Source organism: Pleurodeles waltl, chromosome 10 (genome assembly GCF_031143425.1).
Source record: "Pleurodeles waltl isolate 20211129_DDA chromosome 10, aPleWal1.hap1.20221129, whole genome shotgun sequence".
Lineage (NCBI taxonomy): Eukaryota > Metazoa > Chordata > Amphibia > Caudata > Salamandridae > Pleurodeles > Pleurodeles waltl.
The window spans coordinates 932,602,561-932,615,263 of NC_090449.1; the positions used below are offsets into that span (position 1 = coordinate 932,602,561).

Genomic DNA, 12,703 nt, shown 5'->3' on the forward strand with positions numbered 1-12,703 from the left:
AGCTATTTCTGGCTGAAAAGCCCTAAGTAGGGTGAAACTGATCCTAGGTTGCTTGTGTTCTGGTTCAGGAAGGACCTGGCCTGGCAGTTGGGTCTGGACTGTTCCCTCAAAGAACAGGGTCACGACTGCTTTGCATATGGCTGGGTCCGAACTGAGGTGGCATGATGGGTGAAAAAAAAAATGGATTGGGGTGCGGCCCGAGTGATTGCCAGTGGCTGAGTTTAATTCAAGCATTCCATCAATCAGCTAGTTGTTTTTGAATATGACATCCAAAGTGCACTGGGTATGCCAAAGCGTGGGTCCCGGGCTCACTATGCTACTGAAACCAAGTTGTACCTGGCTAAAGAGCCCTAACTGGGGTGAAACCTGTCCTAGGTTGCATAGGTTCTGGTTCAAGAAGGACCTGGCAGTTCAGCCTGGAATGTTTCTCTAAGGTGTAGGGTCAAGACTGATTTGCATATGGCTGGGTCCGAACTGAGGTGACATGGTGGGTGAAAAAGAATGGATTATGTTGTGGTCCTGAGAGATTACCTGTGGCTGAGATTAATTCAAGCATTACAGTCATCAGCTTGTTGTTTTTGCAGATAATGTCATGAGCACATGATACCGCTAATCTGATCAGCAGGATCACTACTTGGGAGACAGCAAGAAGAGAAACGGTATACTGAATGTAGTGACTGTATACCTACACAAGCCACTTCCTTTTTTAGTTCTGCAAAAAGGTGGCTTTTTTTTTTTTTTTTTTTTAGGGGTGGCGGAGGGAGAGGGAAGGAGAGTCTGAGTGTGTCTAAAGCTTTGTCCATATTGTAATACACATACACAAGTATTTAAATATATACGCCTAAAATTGGTACACAGTTGTAACTTTATTCTCAGCGACATCATGAAGAGGATAACACATAACGGTCAGGTTGGGATGATGTGTATCAGAGTCACAGAGCGTATGCTGAGGAGTGTGTAAGAGTTTGTACTATTATATGAGTAATGTATGGGGTGAAATGAAATGAAATGAAATGGTGACTGAGCAGTTGGTTTGCTTTACAAGGTATTGATATTTTGTGAAAGCATCTAACATTGATTATATGATTAATATGTTTATTGTCATACATATTTATTGTATGCTATAACATACGATACTGTTCAGCACTCCATTTTTTTGGGGTTGGTTTGCGCTACATAAATAACACACTCTTGCATACCTATGTAACGAAAACCTTCAAAATTATGGAAAACGTTGCTGCAAATCAACTTCTGGCTATCTCTAACAAAACAGTACTGGACTGCTATCAATCCCATTCTGTTCCAAGAGTACCACATAAACTGCAACACTACCAATTCTAGCTGACACACTAAGGGCCTAATTAGGATTTCGGAGGACGGGAAGATCCGCCTCCAAAACTTCCGCTGGGTAGGTTGCCGTCACACTGGCTAGGAAAGTGGCGGTAGCATTGTCTCCAGCTCGTAATCGAGCTAGCGGCAATTCTGTTGCCTGTAGGGTGCATCAGGACCCTCGCAATTATCACTGTAACATTGCAAGGGTGCTGGGCAAGGGGACCCCTGCACTGACAATGCTAAGTGCAGGGGCCCCCCTGTGTTCCCCTGCACCTGTTCTCCGCCAGCCTTTTCATGGTGGTAAAACCACCATGAAAAGGCTGGTAGAGAATCAGGCCGTAATCAGCAAGGCTGATTGCGACCTCCACCCACCGTCAATCCGTGGGTATCACCTATCCCGAGGAGACAGCCGTACCCTGGCGGTCAGAGCGCTACAGCAGCGGTGGTGGTCCTGACTGCCACCGGGAGGCTGTCGGTCTAAAGACCGCCAGCCTTGTAATGAGGCCCTAAGAGTTCTTCATCAAGGCAGCGTTTGCCTACAATTGCTCCTTTATCCTTCTGCAGACATTATTCAATAAAGAATTGTGATAAATTGTATCAGTCTTTCCTCTTCAAAAGGAATTGGAAATAAGATTCTGAACTGCTTTCTTTCTTTCCTCCCATCAAGAACTTAATTTTTTTAACTAGACTTTAGACTAGACAAATCATTTGTACTTTTACTGAAGAGTGTTGTCCCACCAGACTCAATAGCCTTGATTGTCTTGCCCTACCTGCTCAGTCTATAAACTGAACATCTAGGAATAATTATATAGGGCAAACAAATATCCTTACATCAATACACAATACGTCGGACTGTCTAAACTTGACCGTATAACTATCTTAAAATAATTGCCTGGTACATTATTCAACTGTATAAGAGTATTCTTCCTAAAAACACAACCCAGGCAAAACTGAATTCCTACTCTGCTACCCCAATAGCTCTGCATCCCCAGTAAAAAAAAATCTTAATATTCTATCTCATCAACTCTACTTCGTTGGTTCCCTTCACCAAATTTATGATTTATCATTGACTTAATCTTAAATTAATAAGACAGAACATATGCCTAAAATTACTAGGTTTGCATCTTTCAATGGCATTTGCTCAGGAAACACAACCCTTCCCTCCAGCAGATTTCAGGAGTACAGTGCAAGCTTAAGAACCAACTCTTCGAGGAAAGTAATGAAGTTCACCCTGGCCTTCCTAAATCCACAACTGCACCTCAGTGGCTTGCCAGAACCCAAACGATTGACAGTGTTGTAAATGTGATGAAATTGGGGTGGAGTGTGAGCATCTTGGTGAGGTGTGGTATTAGAATCAGAACTGTAAATGTTACTTAAGAATTGTGACATTCATAATTAAGGAAGTGGCTGAATATGTGATAAATAGAATCATTTACTTGAACAATTCATAAATAAGGACAAAGTACCACGAAAATCAACAGGAAAAACACATTTTATATAGTACCATTATCTTGGGCCAGAAGCAATAAAACATTTGACAATTTCAATATAAAATAGGATTCACATTGACTGCAGTCTATCATACAATTACATGGGATAGTGTCCTGTGACATCCCTACTGCAGAGAAACCAAGAAAAAAAGGTCTCATTCTCGACAGATTTTGGGCCTGTATCTACAAACATTGGGAGTAATTAAAAATAAACTTAAATTCAAGCAGCCAATCATCTAAAAACAAGTCTTGACTAGAAACCAAAAGGGTTGACAACTTAACTCTACCAATTGATGTTGTGTAGTACACTTCACATCCAATCTTGGCTTTACAAAAATATGTGAATGGGAAAACAATTGATAATATTATTAATAATAATAATAATAATAATAATAATAAGAAAGACTCCAACACAGTGATTTTTCCCTAGGGAAGAGAATTTTATTTTAGTCAACCAGCAAAGGACCTTTCTTTTCGTCACCAGGACTCTGCATCTCTCTTAGCCCACTTAGAGCACCAGCGGGTGCCAGGATATCACATTACTACCATTTTGAGAAAACCTCACAAACTATTTTTTTTAGCTAATTAAGATTGTCTTACCAGAACACCATCATACAAACCAGATTCACTGGTTAGAAAGGCAAACATGACGCACAGATAAGGGTTGTTCAACTGTAATCTGAGTGTGCTGCACATTTCTCTCCAAAGGGAATTCTTTTCATCTGTATAACCAGATAACGCCATTGCCACTACATTCAGGTTCAGATCCCCTGTATATAAACATGGAAAATACAGCTTATTAATTAGTTATTGAAGTGAGTCAATGGCATGCTATGTTTAGAGTGCACACATGAACTGTGGAGAAGGTTGCCTGAACTGATGGATGCAGTCTATAGCAGTGGTTTCCAACCTGTGGTCTGAAGACCCCTGGGGGTCCATGAAGCCTCCTCAGAGGTTTGTGACTGCTTAGAAAATTAAATATTAACAGATTAATAACGTGTATATAAATAAAGTGGCTAAATGCACAATTGAACATTTTAAAAAGTACATTAATTGTCAAGGAATTTGAAACTGGAGGCTAAAAATTAAATTATATACTCAGATTGATTTGTGGGGGTAGTGCAGGTGCATTAAACATGATACAGTAAGGCTGAGGTGTGGCTTCAATTTAATTTAGAAGAGCTTCAACCTTCCTATTAAAATCATTTATGCATTTATATTAGTTTGCATATTAAACAAATTATGTTATCATTTTTGCATGTGTTTGATGGAATGCTTCTTTTGTGTATTGTTATGCAGTTCAAATCATCTACAATGTTTAGGCCAGGGACCCCGCTTCCAGTAATGACCCAGAGGGGAGTGGGGTGGTGCTGGATTCCAATTATCATTCAGTGGGTGTTCCCGGGTTACAATAATGATAAAATGGGGGTCCACAGAAGTCAAAAGGTTGGGAATCACTGGTCTATAAGATACCTGAAGGACTACATGGTTCATGAAACAGGTGTGTTTCTTAGTATTCATTTTGTTTTACCGTTGATCTAAACGCTAAGCTAGCACTTCAGTCAACCACTAACCGTGAACTATGGAACATACATAGAAACAAGAATAGGCGAGTGGACATTCATCTGTAATTAGCTTGTTCCCTAATGTTAAGGTTGCCAGCAAATTAACCCTTACACTAGTCTATTTGTCTATTTGTCAACCATTAGTCAATACCATTTTATTAGTTCGAGCTAAATAAAAATACAATTTCAGTTATTTTTAGTTCTGTTACTGAGAAACATAATAAAATTGACAGACCATAATCCACTTCAAATAGCTCACTCTTTTGTGCAATAATTCAATTTTGTTTTACTCAAATCTGGGTTTTTTTCTTCAGAGATTACAAGAGTGTTGTGAAAGGTATCAGTTGGGAACACAGATGTAGAGGTGTTAGTGCATTATGCAAGCCTAAGATGTTACATACTTGAATAGACATGTGTGAAACCTGCGAAGCCAGATCTTCATTGTAAGCATAACTTCCCTTGCACAGTGCAGGGATGCAAAACATTAGCCCCCCCCCCACCCCAAAAAAACAACAACATCAAAGTATGAACATCTATAGAAAAACAAGGAGACCTTGCCCAATGCTTCCCAGCATATTCTCTTTAACAAGGAAAACAAAGGTCAATTGCTCATTTTAAGACGGATTTACAGTAAATTAGCATATCAAATTACATCTCACTCAAGTTAAACAGCCTAAAATACCTTGGTGGGATGCTGACCCTTGATTGCTAATTAGAAATGCTCTTAAATTACAAGAGCTCTCCTATTTTGGCCAAGATCTTTATTCTAACATTGGAATATCTGTGCATCCTTTTATTTGTACTTTACTGCACAAAGATTAGAGTTTGTGTTATGATGAAGAATATTTGTCAGACTAGTATACTGGTAGATTGTGTGGTCTAGGTTATCCCGTCACTTCTTTGCACATTAACTGTTTTCTGTGAGATTCTTTGGAAGCTTAGCTTGGTAGAGCAGGAAGATGATGTGCTGGGGGGAGGATGGGAAGGTATGCTTTAATCACTGGGTGTTCTTTGGTTCCTATAAAAGTGAACTCTCCCTTCAATGCGCAATCAGCCGTCCTTATTCCTGGTCCAGGGTTCAAGTGCATATACCTCTCACCCAACCCAGTTGCCCAGAAACAACCACACCACCCGGGTAGTCATGATGTGGATGAAAAAGAGAAAGCCTTGCGTGGGGATGACAAGATTGCTATGACTCACTGAACACTACCCAGAGCATGGCATCAATTTATGTTCATGGCACTTACAAAGTGATGTTCACTCGTCTGCAGAGCAGAGACCAATACAGAGCAATGAAAGAGGCAAAAGCAGCGATCACCCACATAAGAGGCACAAGCCTCGACTTCCTACAAACCATGCAGAAAAGGCCAAATAAATCCAAGAAAAATGGTACTCGAAGGGGCAAATCTAATTGAGCGCAGAGATCCTTCTGCTGGTTGGAGGTATGACCCATTAATGGTAGGACATAACTAAAAGCAAACTGAGCAACCACGGTGTCAGTAACAAGGACTGAAGTAGCAGACTACAAAGAAACGAGCTGAGATGACTCTCCTTCACCTTCAATGCATAAATAAATACAAAGTTTAAGACAATACCAGAAAATTTCAGTGTCTCCTTTAAGTCAACTCTCTCACTTCCAGAAGCTCATGAGCAGGTTAGCTCTGGAATTATCGGTGGAGAACGGGAAACCCCTTGAAAGAACCAATGTGTAACCGGTGCTAGGAGTTATGGCTAAAATAAGAGGTAAGTTATACTACTGACAATTAGGGAGAGGACCTTAACTTAAAATGTAGTGGACCAGAAGGAACTAGGCACAAGCATATATGTACCAGTGGTGCTCCTCATGCTGTGACAGAAGCAAAATGGCTAGTGGTGGCAAGGTTTGACATTCTGGCATCCCATTTATCAGCACAAAGAGACTGCAAAAGGTGAAAGCCTTGTTGAAGAAGAGCATGTTTGCCACAAAAGAGGAAAATAGGAACAAAAAAAAAAAAAAAAAAAAAGAGACCAGCATGGAAAAAACAACAACAGCAGAGTGGGAATTGCTGTTCACAACCAGGATAGCTCAAAGTTCATGTAAGGTCCACATATTTATAGTTTTTAAAAAAAAGTAGGACAGAAATATTAATTAAATGTCAGAAATATCCTTCAAGGATTGGGTATCTCTTAGAGGTTACTATGTAGAAGGGGGCAGAAAAATAGTGCTGACAGGGCTCAAGAAAAGAGGGGGGCAGACCTGAACCATCCAGACACATGGTAAAGAAAGAGGACAGAGGGTGAATTTAACAAGTAATATGCACTATGATGTTGGATGCAACATCAGCACAGCTACAAAGCCACCTCTAAAGATAACATAGCTGAACGGGGGATATAAAAGTAATTCAGAAGAGTTTCTACAGCAGAAGTAAACTGAACTGAAAGGGAAAGACGATAGTTGAGAGAGACAAAAGAAGTGCAGCTAATTCACGTATGGCTTTATACACTCAAAGTGTAACTTGGCATTTAAGCTAGAATGGAGCCAGTAATAAAAACAGAATTACCATCTGACACCACCTTCCTGATGGACAATCTTCTTGATGGTTCCTGCATTAATGGGAAGATTCTTCTTTGAAGCAGAGGTGGAGCGCTAAATAATGGAAGTTTATCAATATGAAGTACAATCATACTAAAATACATTTAATGAATCTCATAAAAGACATAGGGCCTGAATGCAAGTTGAGGTGTTTTTTATTGACCCTGATAAATAATAATACCACAGGGTACCAGGTGCGGTAAGTAACACCTTTTACAAGTTTATAGGGAATAACATGCAGATTCTGGTGTTTAGCGCAATAGAATCTGCATGCTACAATCCATATCTTATGATTTACCTTGTTTAATTTCAGCAGGTTTGACCTGCAGAAATTTAACAAAGGGTGGGTTATTTAGGGCATCCAATAATTATTGGATGCATTATATAAGGCCAAACTCATAATTCCATCCAATGCGTAAACAGGGGTTTATGCATTGGACGGAAGTAACCGCCCAATTTTCACAAACTGCATTTTGTGGTACATTTAATAGTACTACTATAGCACTATTAAAGTACTACAAAGTGCTACTCACAAACCTAAACAAGTAAATTTCTATCTCAACCTCTCCTAGCTTTTCTATAGGGGTGATCCACACAAATGTAAGTTTAGTACTTAGCAGTAAATGTGGGAGGAATCAGAGGGAGTCCCTGGAAAAAGGGGCATACTCACTACTAAAGAGGAGGGGTTTAGGATGTGACATGACCCACCCACAAAAGAGTAAGCCCATTGCTATTTACAAACAGCACTTATAAAGTTACAGCCTCAGTAATTTTTTTTTTTTAAGCTAAATAAACTTTTACTTTTCCCTATACTTTACCACAGGAAGACTCCAAAGTCGAGGGTAGAGATTTCTTTATGGTATATTATAGGGGAAAATGAAAAGTTGATTGAACCTAATAAGTTTATAAAAATACTTTTTATGTTAAGTATTAATTTGAATTCATTGTATGTATTTATTGTAAATGTAGAACAATATAAAAAATGCTACAGCACTAATTACTTGATTTTGAATTAAATCTTTAATTTCAATATATTAAATTATTTTTTATTTATTTTTCTGAAGTTGAAATTAAAAAACAGAAAGATTCTCACCTAAAGTAAAACATTTTTTTTTATTATGAATTAATAATGATTAAAAGTGCTGTATAGAATTCAAAAGTAATCTGTTACATTGATGTATACATCCAAAAAAGGTTTTTAAAATATGTTATAACTAAATATTAAAGGTTTTATTTTGAATGCATTTTAATGTTACATTATATTTTTAACTATTTTAGATTATTCAATTTAACATTATTCCTATGGAGTTCTATTTTAGGTCCCTACCTCCGTTATTTTCTATGGAAGCGTGTTGCAGTATTAGTGCCTATCTGTGGTGCTGGACTTACCACGGTTTCTTTTTTGGCTGTAAGTTTACACTTGTAAATGTGTCTTTACCACTTTGGTCCAGGGGTGTAGGTGTGCAAGTGTACACGTTTGAGTAACTTTAAACTCTGTTTCTGGGAATAGGATAAAGTAGTAAAGTTACTCAAAAGATGAATTGTAAATTACAGATGTGAATTACTCAGAAGTGTAAGTTACTTTTGTAACTAGACCCGCAGAAACAACTGGGGTAAAACCTAACTGCAGGATTAGATCAATTAGACTGTGTTCACGTAGGCTCTCGGATATTATTTGAAAATGTGTTACTATGCTGATGTTACCATAAGATACAAAATCACAGTCAATGGTAGACGTAGGACAATCACTACAACACGTAGGACTACTCAGTATATCACCCTACACGCAGCCATTCATAACAGCATAATTTAGCTTTGATGTTCAATTTTAAAAAACATCTACCCCCCTCCACCTAATATAGTGTTATATATAGATGGAACACCAAGCCCCTATATGTCATCTAATTTTGTTAAAAATGATTCAGCATATAAAGTTAATATGTGAGCATTAACATTACCCACTAAAATTACTGGAATATCCGTATGGATGTTAATTATTTCAAAAATTGCAAACGTCATCCCCTACACGTTGAAATCATTACTTCTACAGGGAGGTATATGTCATTCAATAGTACAGATTTCATATTCAAAAACAACCGTAGAGATATACATTTTGAAAGCAAAGAGAGATTACAAATCTGAAGCAAAGCGTTTATAGTTCCATCTGACCTGGCTTCAGCTATAATAGCTTCCAGAAGTATGGAAGGTGCAGTGTAAACAATGTTACCTCCATGAACACCAGGTGCCTAATATCTAAAGTTGAAACTATTCCAGCATAGTCTACAAATAACTACATCATAGTATATGTTGCTGTATAGGTTAATGTAACTACAGCATGCATGGGGGTCATATTTCATCACTTCTACAAGAACAATGTGGGTCAGCTGAATTACTCTTAAAGTGGGAATTGCATGACAAATGCCCAAAACGAATGCTCTTTTCATGAAGTAGTAACTGTCTTTATCAGGAAACAGATTTTCAAATATAGTCTGTGTTACAAGGGCTGGAAATAGGTGACGGTCATCAGATTTGATATCACCTGTGCCGGCCAAATTCGCAATCTGGCAATTATTGTTAAGTCTTGCATCCTTGAGTGGCCTTAAGGACTCTTGATCACTTTTTTCTATTCTCAATTGGTGCAAAAGGTCTAGCTGGTCTTAATTGGTTTTTAATCATTTTAGGGGATAAAAATTAAGAAACTTTTTTTTAGACTGGTATAGGTGTCTTCAGATAATGTATGTCAGTCACAACATGAAGTGCATACTTGTGGAGCTAAAATGGCTTGACAAATTTTAAACTATTCAAGAGTTTATCCTCCATTTGTGTACACTGAGCCATGTATAAATATCTATCTATTTGGTTTGAATGGTCTGTTTGCTTAGTAAGAATTCTGAGAAAAGAGTTAAGCATTTCAAGTGAATGGTCCCAGGTAGTAAGCATTTTAACTATAGGTTTTTACCATGGAAGCTAAGACATTTTGGATGGCAATCATAACGGCTGACAGAGGGGGAGGTGCGGTTACATATATTTCAGGTTGTGATATATTTGATGCTGGGGTGTTTTCAGTTCCTCTTCTATATTTGGAAGCACACTGCTCATAGAAACCAGTCTAAGGCTTGAATCTGAATTAACTTGTAATACCTTCTGTGGTTCGGAGTCTGACATTCTCAAAATAATAAAATCAGTTGATGCATTTGATTCATCTCATTCTCACACATGAATCTTCTTCCTACACAACTTAGTCTAGATACACAGGAATCAAATCCCACTGGGAATACTGCGTAAAGGAATTACATTTTATCCTAAGGCTAATTTAAATAAGCAGATTCACCTTTTTATACTACCCTTACCCGACCCAGTTAATATATATTGTCGTTTGAAAAAAATAAATTAAATCCATTTAAATTTCAATGTAATTTTTGTAGAATACACAATGTTAAATTAAAATCAAAGTGAGAATGGGCTTTATTTACAGTTTAGTGGATGGAATACTGCATCAAATAATGGCAGGCAGCTTGGCTGATGTATTACAAGCGTCACTGACTATAATGCACCTCTAATACTGGGGGCTGGGACATTCACTAGGTTAGTGATATAGTATCATGCCCCATCAAACTCTAAATAAAGAAGTCTCTAAGGGCTACATGTACGTAGCATTTTGCACATCGCAAACAGCGAATCGAACCATTTGCGACGTGCAAAATGCATTTTGGTATGTTCAAATCCATTTTTGAGATTCAATAAACTATTTACCGAATCGCAAAAAAGGGATTGCAAGTTGCAATTCGGAAGGAGTGTTCCCTTCCTAATTGTGAGTCACAGTCAGATGTAGGATTGCTTTGTGACCGCGAATGCAGTCGCAAAACAATCGGGTTAGTACCAGTGTCACACTGGTGTTAACCCATTCGCAAACGGGAAGGAGTCCCCTTGGGACCCCTTCTCCTTTGTGAATGGCAGTAAAAACATTTTTTCAAAAATTAAACGAAAACTTTTCATTTTTTTAAATGCATCTCGTTTTCCTTTAAGGAAAACGGGCTGCACTTAAAAAAAAACTAAAAAAAAAAACTGCTTTATTTAAAAGCAGTCACAGACATTGTGGTCTGCTGTCTCCAGCAGGCCACCATCCCTGTGAGCACGGCCATTCCCAAGGGGGTCGTAAATTGTGACCTACCTCATGAATATTCATGAGGTAGGGCATTTGCGACCACCTTGCGGATCGCAAACAGTGTCATTGACACTGTTCAACATAAGGTTTTGCGACTTGCAAATCCAATCTTTAGTACATGTAGCCCTAAATATTTCCCCCTGGATGAGAGCCTCTTAACACTACAGAACATTTAAAATATACCATTGGTGTTTTTGATCACTGCATTGAGGAGTTAAAATAAGCAAACAAAGTCAATCATTTTGACTTTTGTTTAGTGAAAGCATTTGCCCAAGCTTCAAGAACAAAGCACAGGTACAGCTTAAGGGATAATAGAAAATTTCACTAACAGTACAGGTACAACATAGACAGAGTCAGTGGATTCTTCACTGGCCTTTGAGCATTATTAAATTATTGCACTGGACATAGGCAAACATTAGGAAACTGCAGCAAAAGGAATAACTGGGTGTAGATGGAGTGAAAAAAACAGCATGAAAGTGAGGTTGTGTTGCAATGGTTCTGCATCAGTATCTTTGGCAAAACCTAGTTCTCAAGGGCTCCTCTGGATAGTTGTGTACAGTTCTGGGGGCCATATCTGGACCACTTCCGTCATCTCTCTTAGTTAGAGGTTTAGTAGTAGTGTTTTCTTCCTGTTGGAAGACATGCTCAATGCCCTTCCTGCCAAGAACTTGCTTCTCAGTGACAGTTTGGTGCTCACCTTGTGCTGCTGGCTCACACTTCAGTGCATTACTTATGTCAAGGTAAGCCCTCTGCCTCTGTAGAGGCCAAGCTTCAGCAGGAGTCTTAGGAGAGCAGCCTGCTGTGGCCCAGAGAGGAAAGATCACGATTGTCAGGTAGAAAGAGCAAAGTTCCATATTCATCTAGAAGCCATACGGCATGGGAAAGGTGACAGCATTTTGGCTTCATGTTACAGGACAGGCCACAGTCTTTCAGAGAATGCAATGCTTTACTCTAATTCCCAGTCTAGGTCTTGCCCATTGCATCACACCACATAATTCTTTAAAAAAAACAAATAATTGTGATGGTTACAGCAATGTGGTGTGATTGTATGAAGGCCATCTGCTTCCTTCATCTAAAAATTTCCAGTTTAAGACCAATGTACAGTGAGAACCAACTCAAAATACGATTTTGGATCACTTCTCAAGAGAGGCCTGCACTCCGTCCACCAGAGCTCTAACTACCTCTGCAATACGCCACTCAGGTCCCTCACATGGGGAAGGTGGGAATGCAATAGATATTGCAAAAGTGGTGTTGGGGCTGCAACACTGCACCTCCTTTACACAACTGAGTCTCATGCTGCAGGTGGCTGTATATTGCATGGTTCAAAATAGGTGCTCCTACACCAAAGGTGATTGAACTAGCTGGTTTAGGGACTGGCTACTAATCCGCAGGTGGGAAATATCACCAGCTGGGACGGCTGCTGCTCTTGCACTGGTGACCACACTCTTGCGGTTGGCTTCTGCCATCTTAAAAATAGCTACAGGCTGTGATGGTTTTGTACCTCCCTAAATTCAGCCTTGCGGTGGCAACCTATTGCTTCGATAGTTGTTAGCTTCACCTCGGGAGATAACTTCTTTGA

General features: G+C 38.9%; 1 protein-coding gene across 2 annotated transcripts in view; it reads right to left on the reverse strand.

Annotated features, from left to right (window-relative positions):
* Positions 1-12,703, reverse strand: part of MIOS (meiosis regulator for oocyte development) — a 148,802-nt gene that overhangs the window by 104,216 nt on the left and 31,883 nt on the right. For both annotated transcript variants that reach the window (XM_069211726.1, XM_069211727.1), the window contains one exon: positions 3,423-3,592. In XM_069211726.1, coding sequence (XP_069067827.1) covers positions 3,423-3,592 — 170 coding nt within the window. The remainder of the gene's footprint in view (positions 1-3,422; positions 3,593-12,703) is intronic.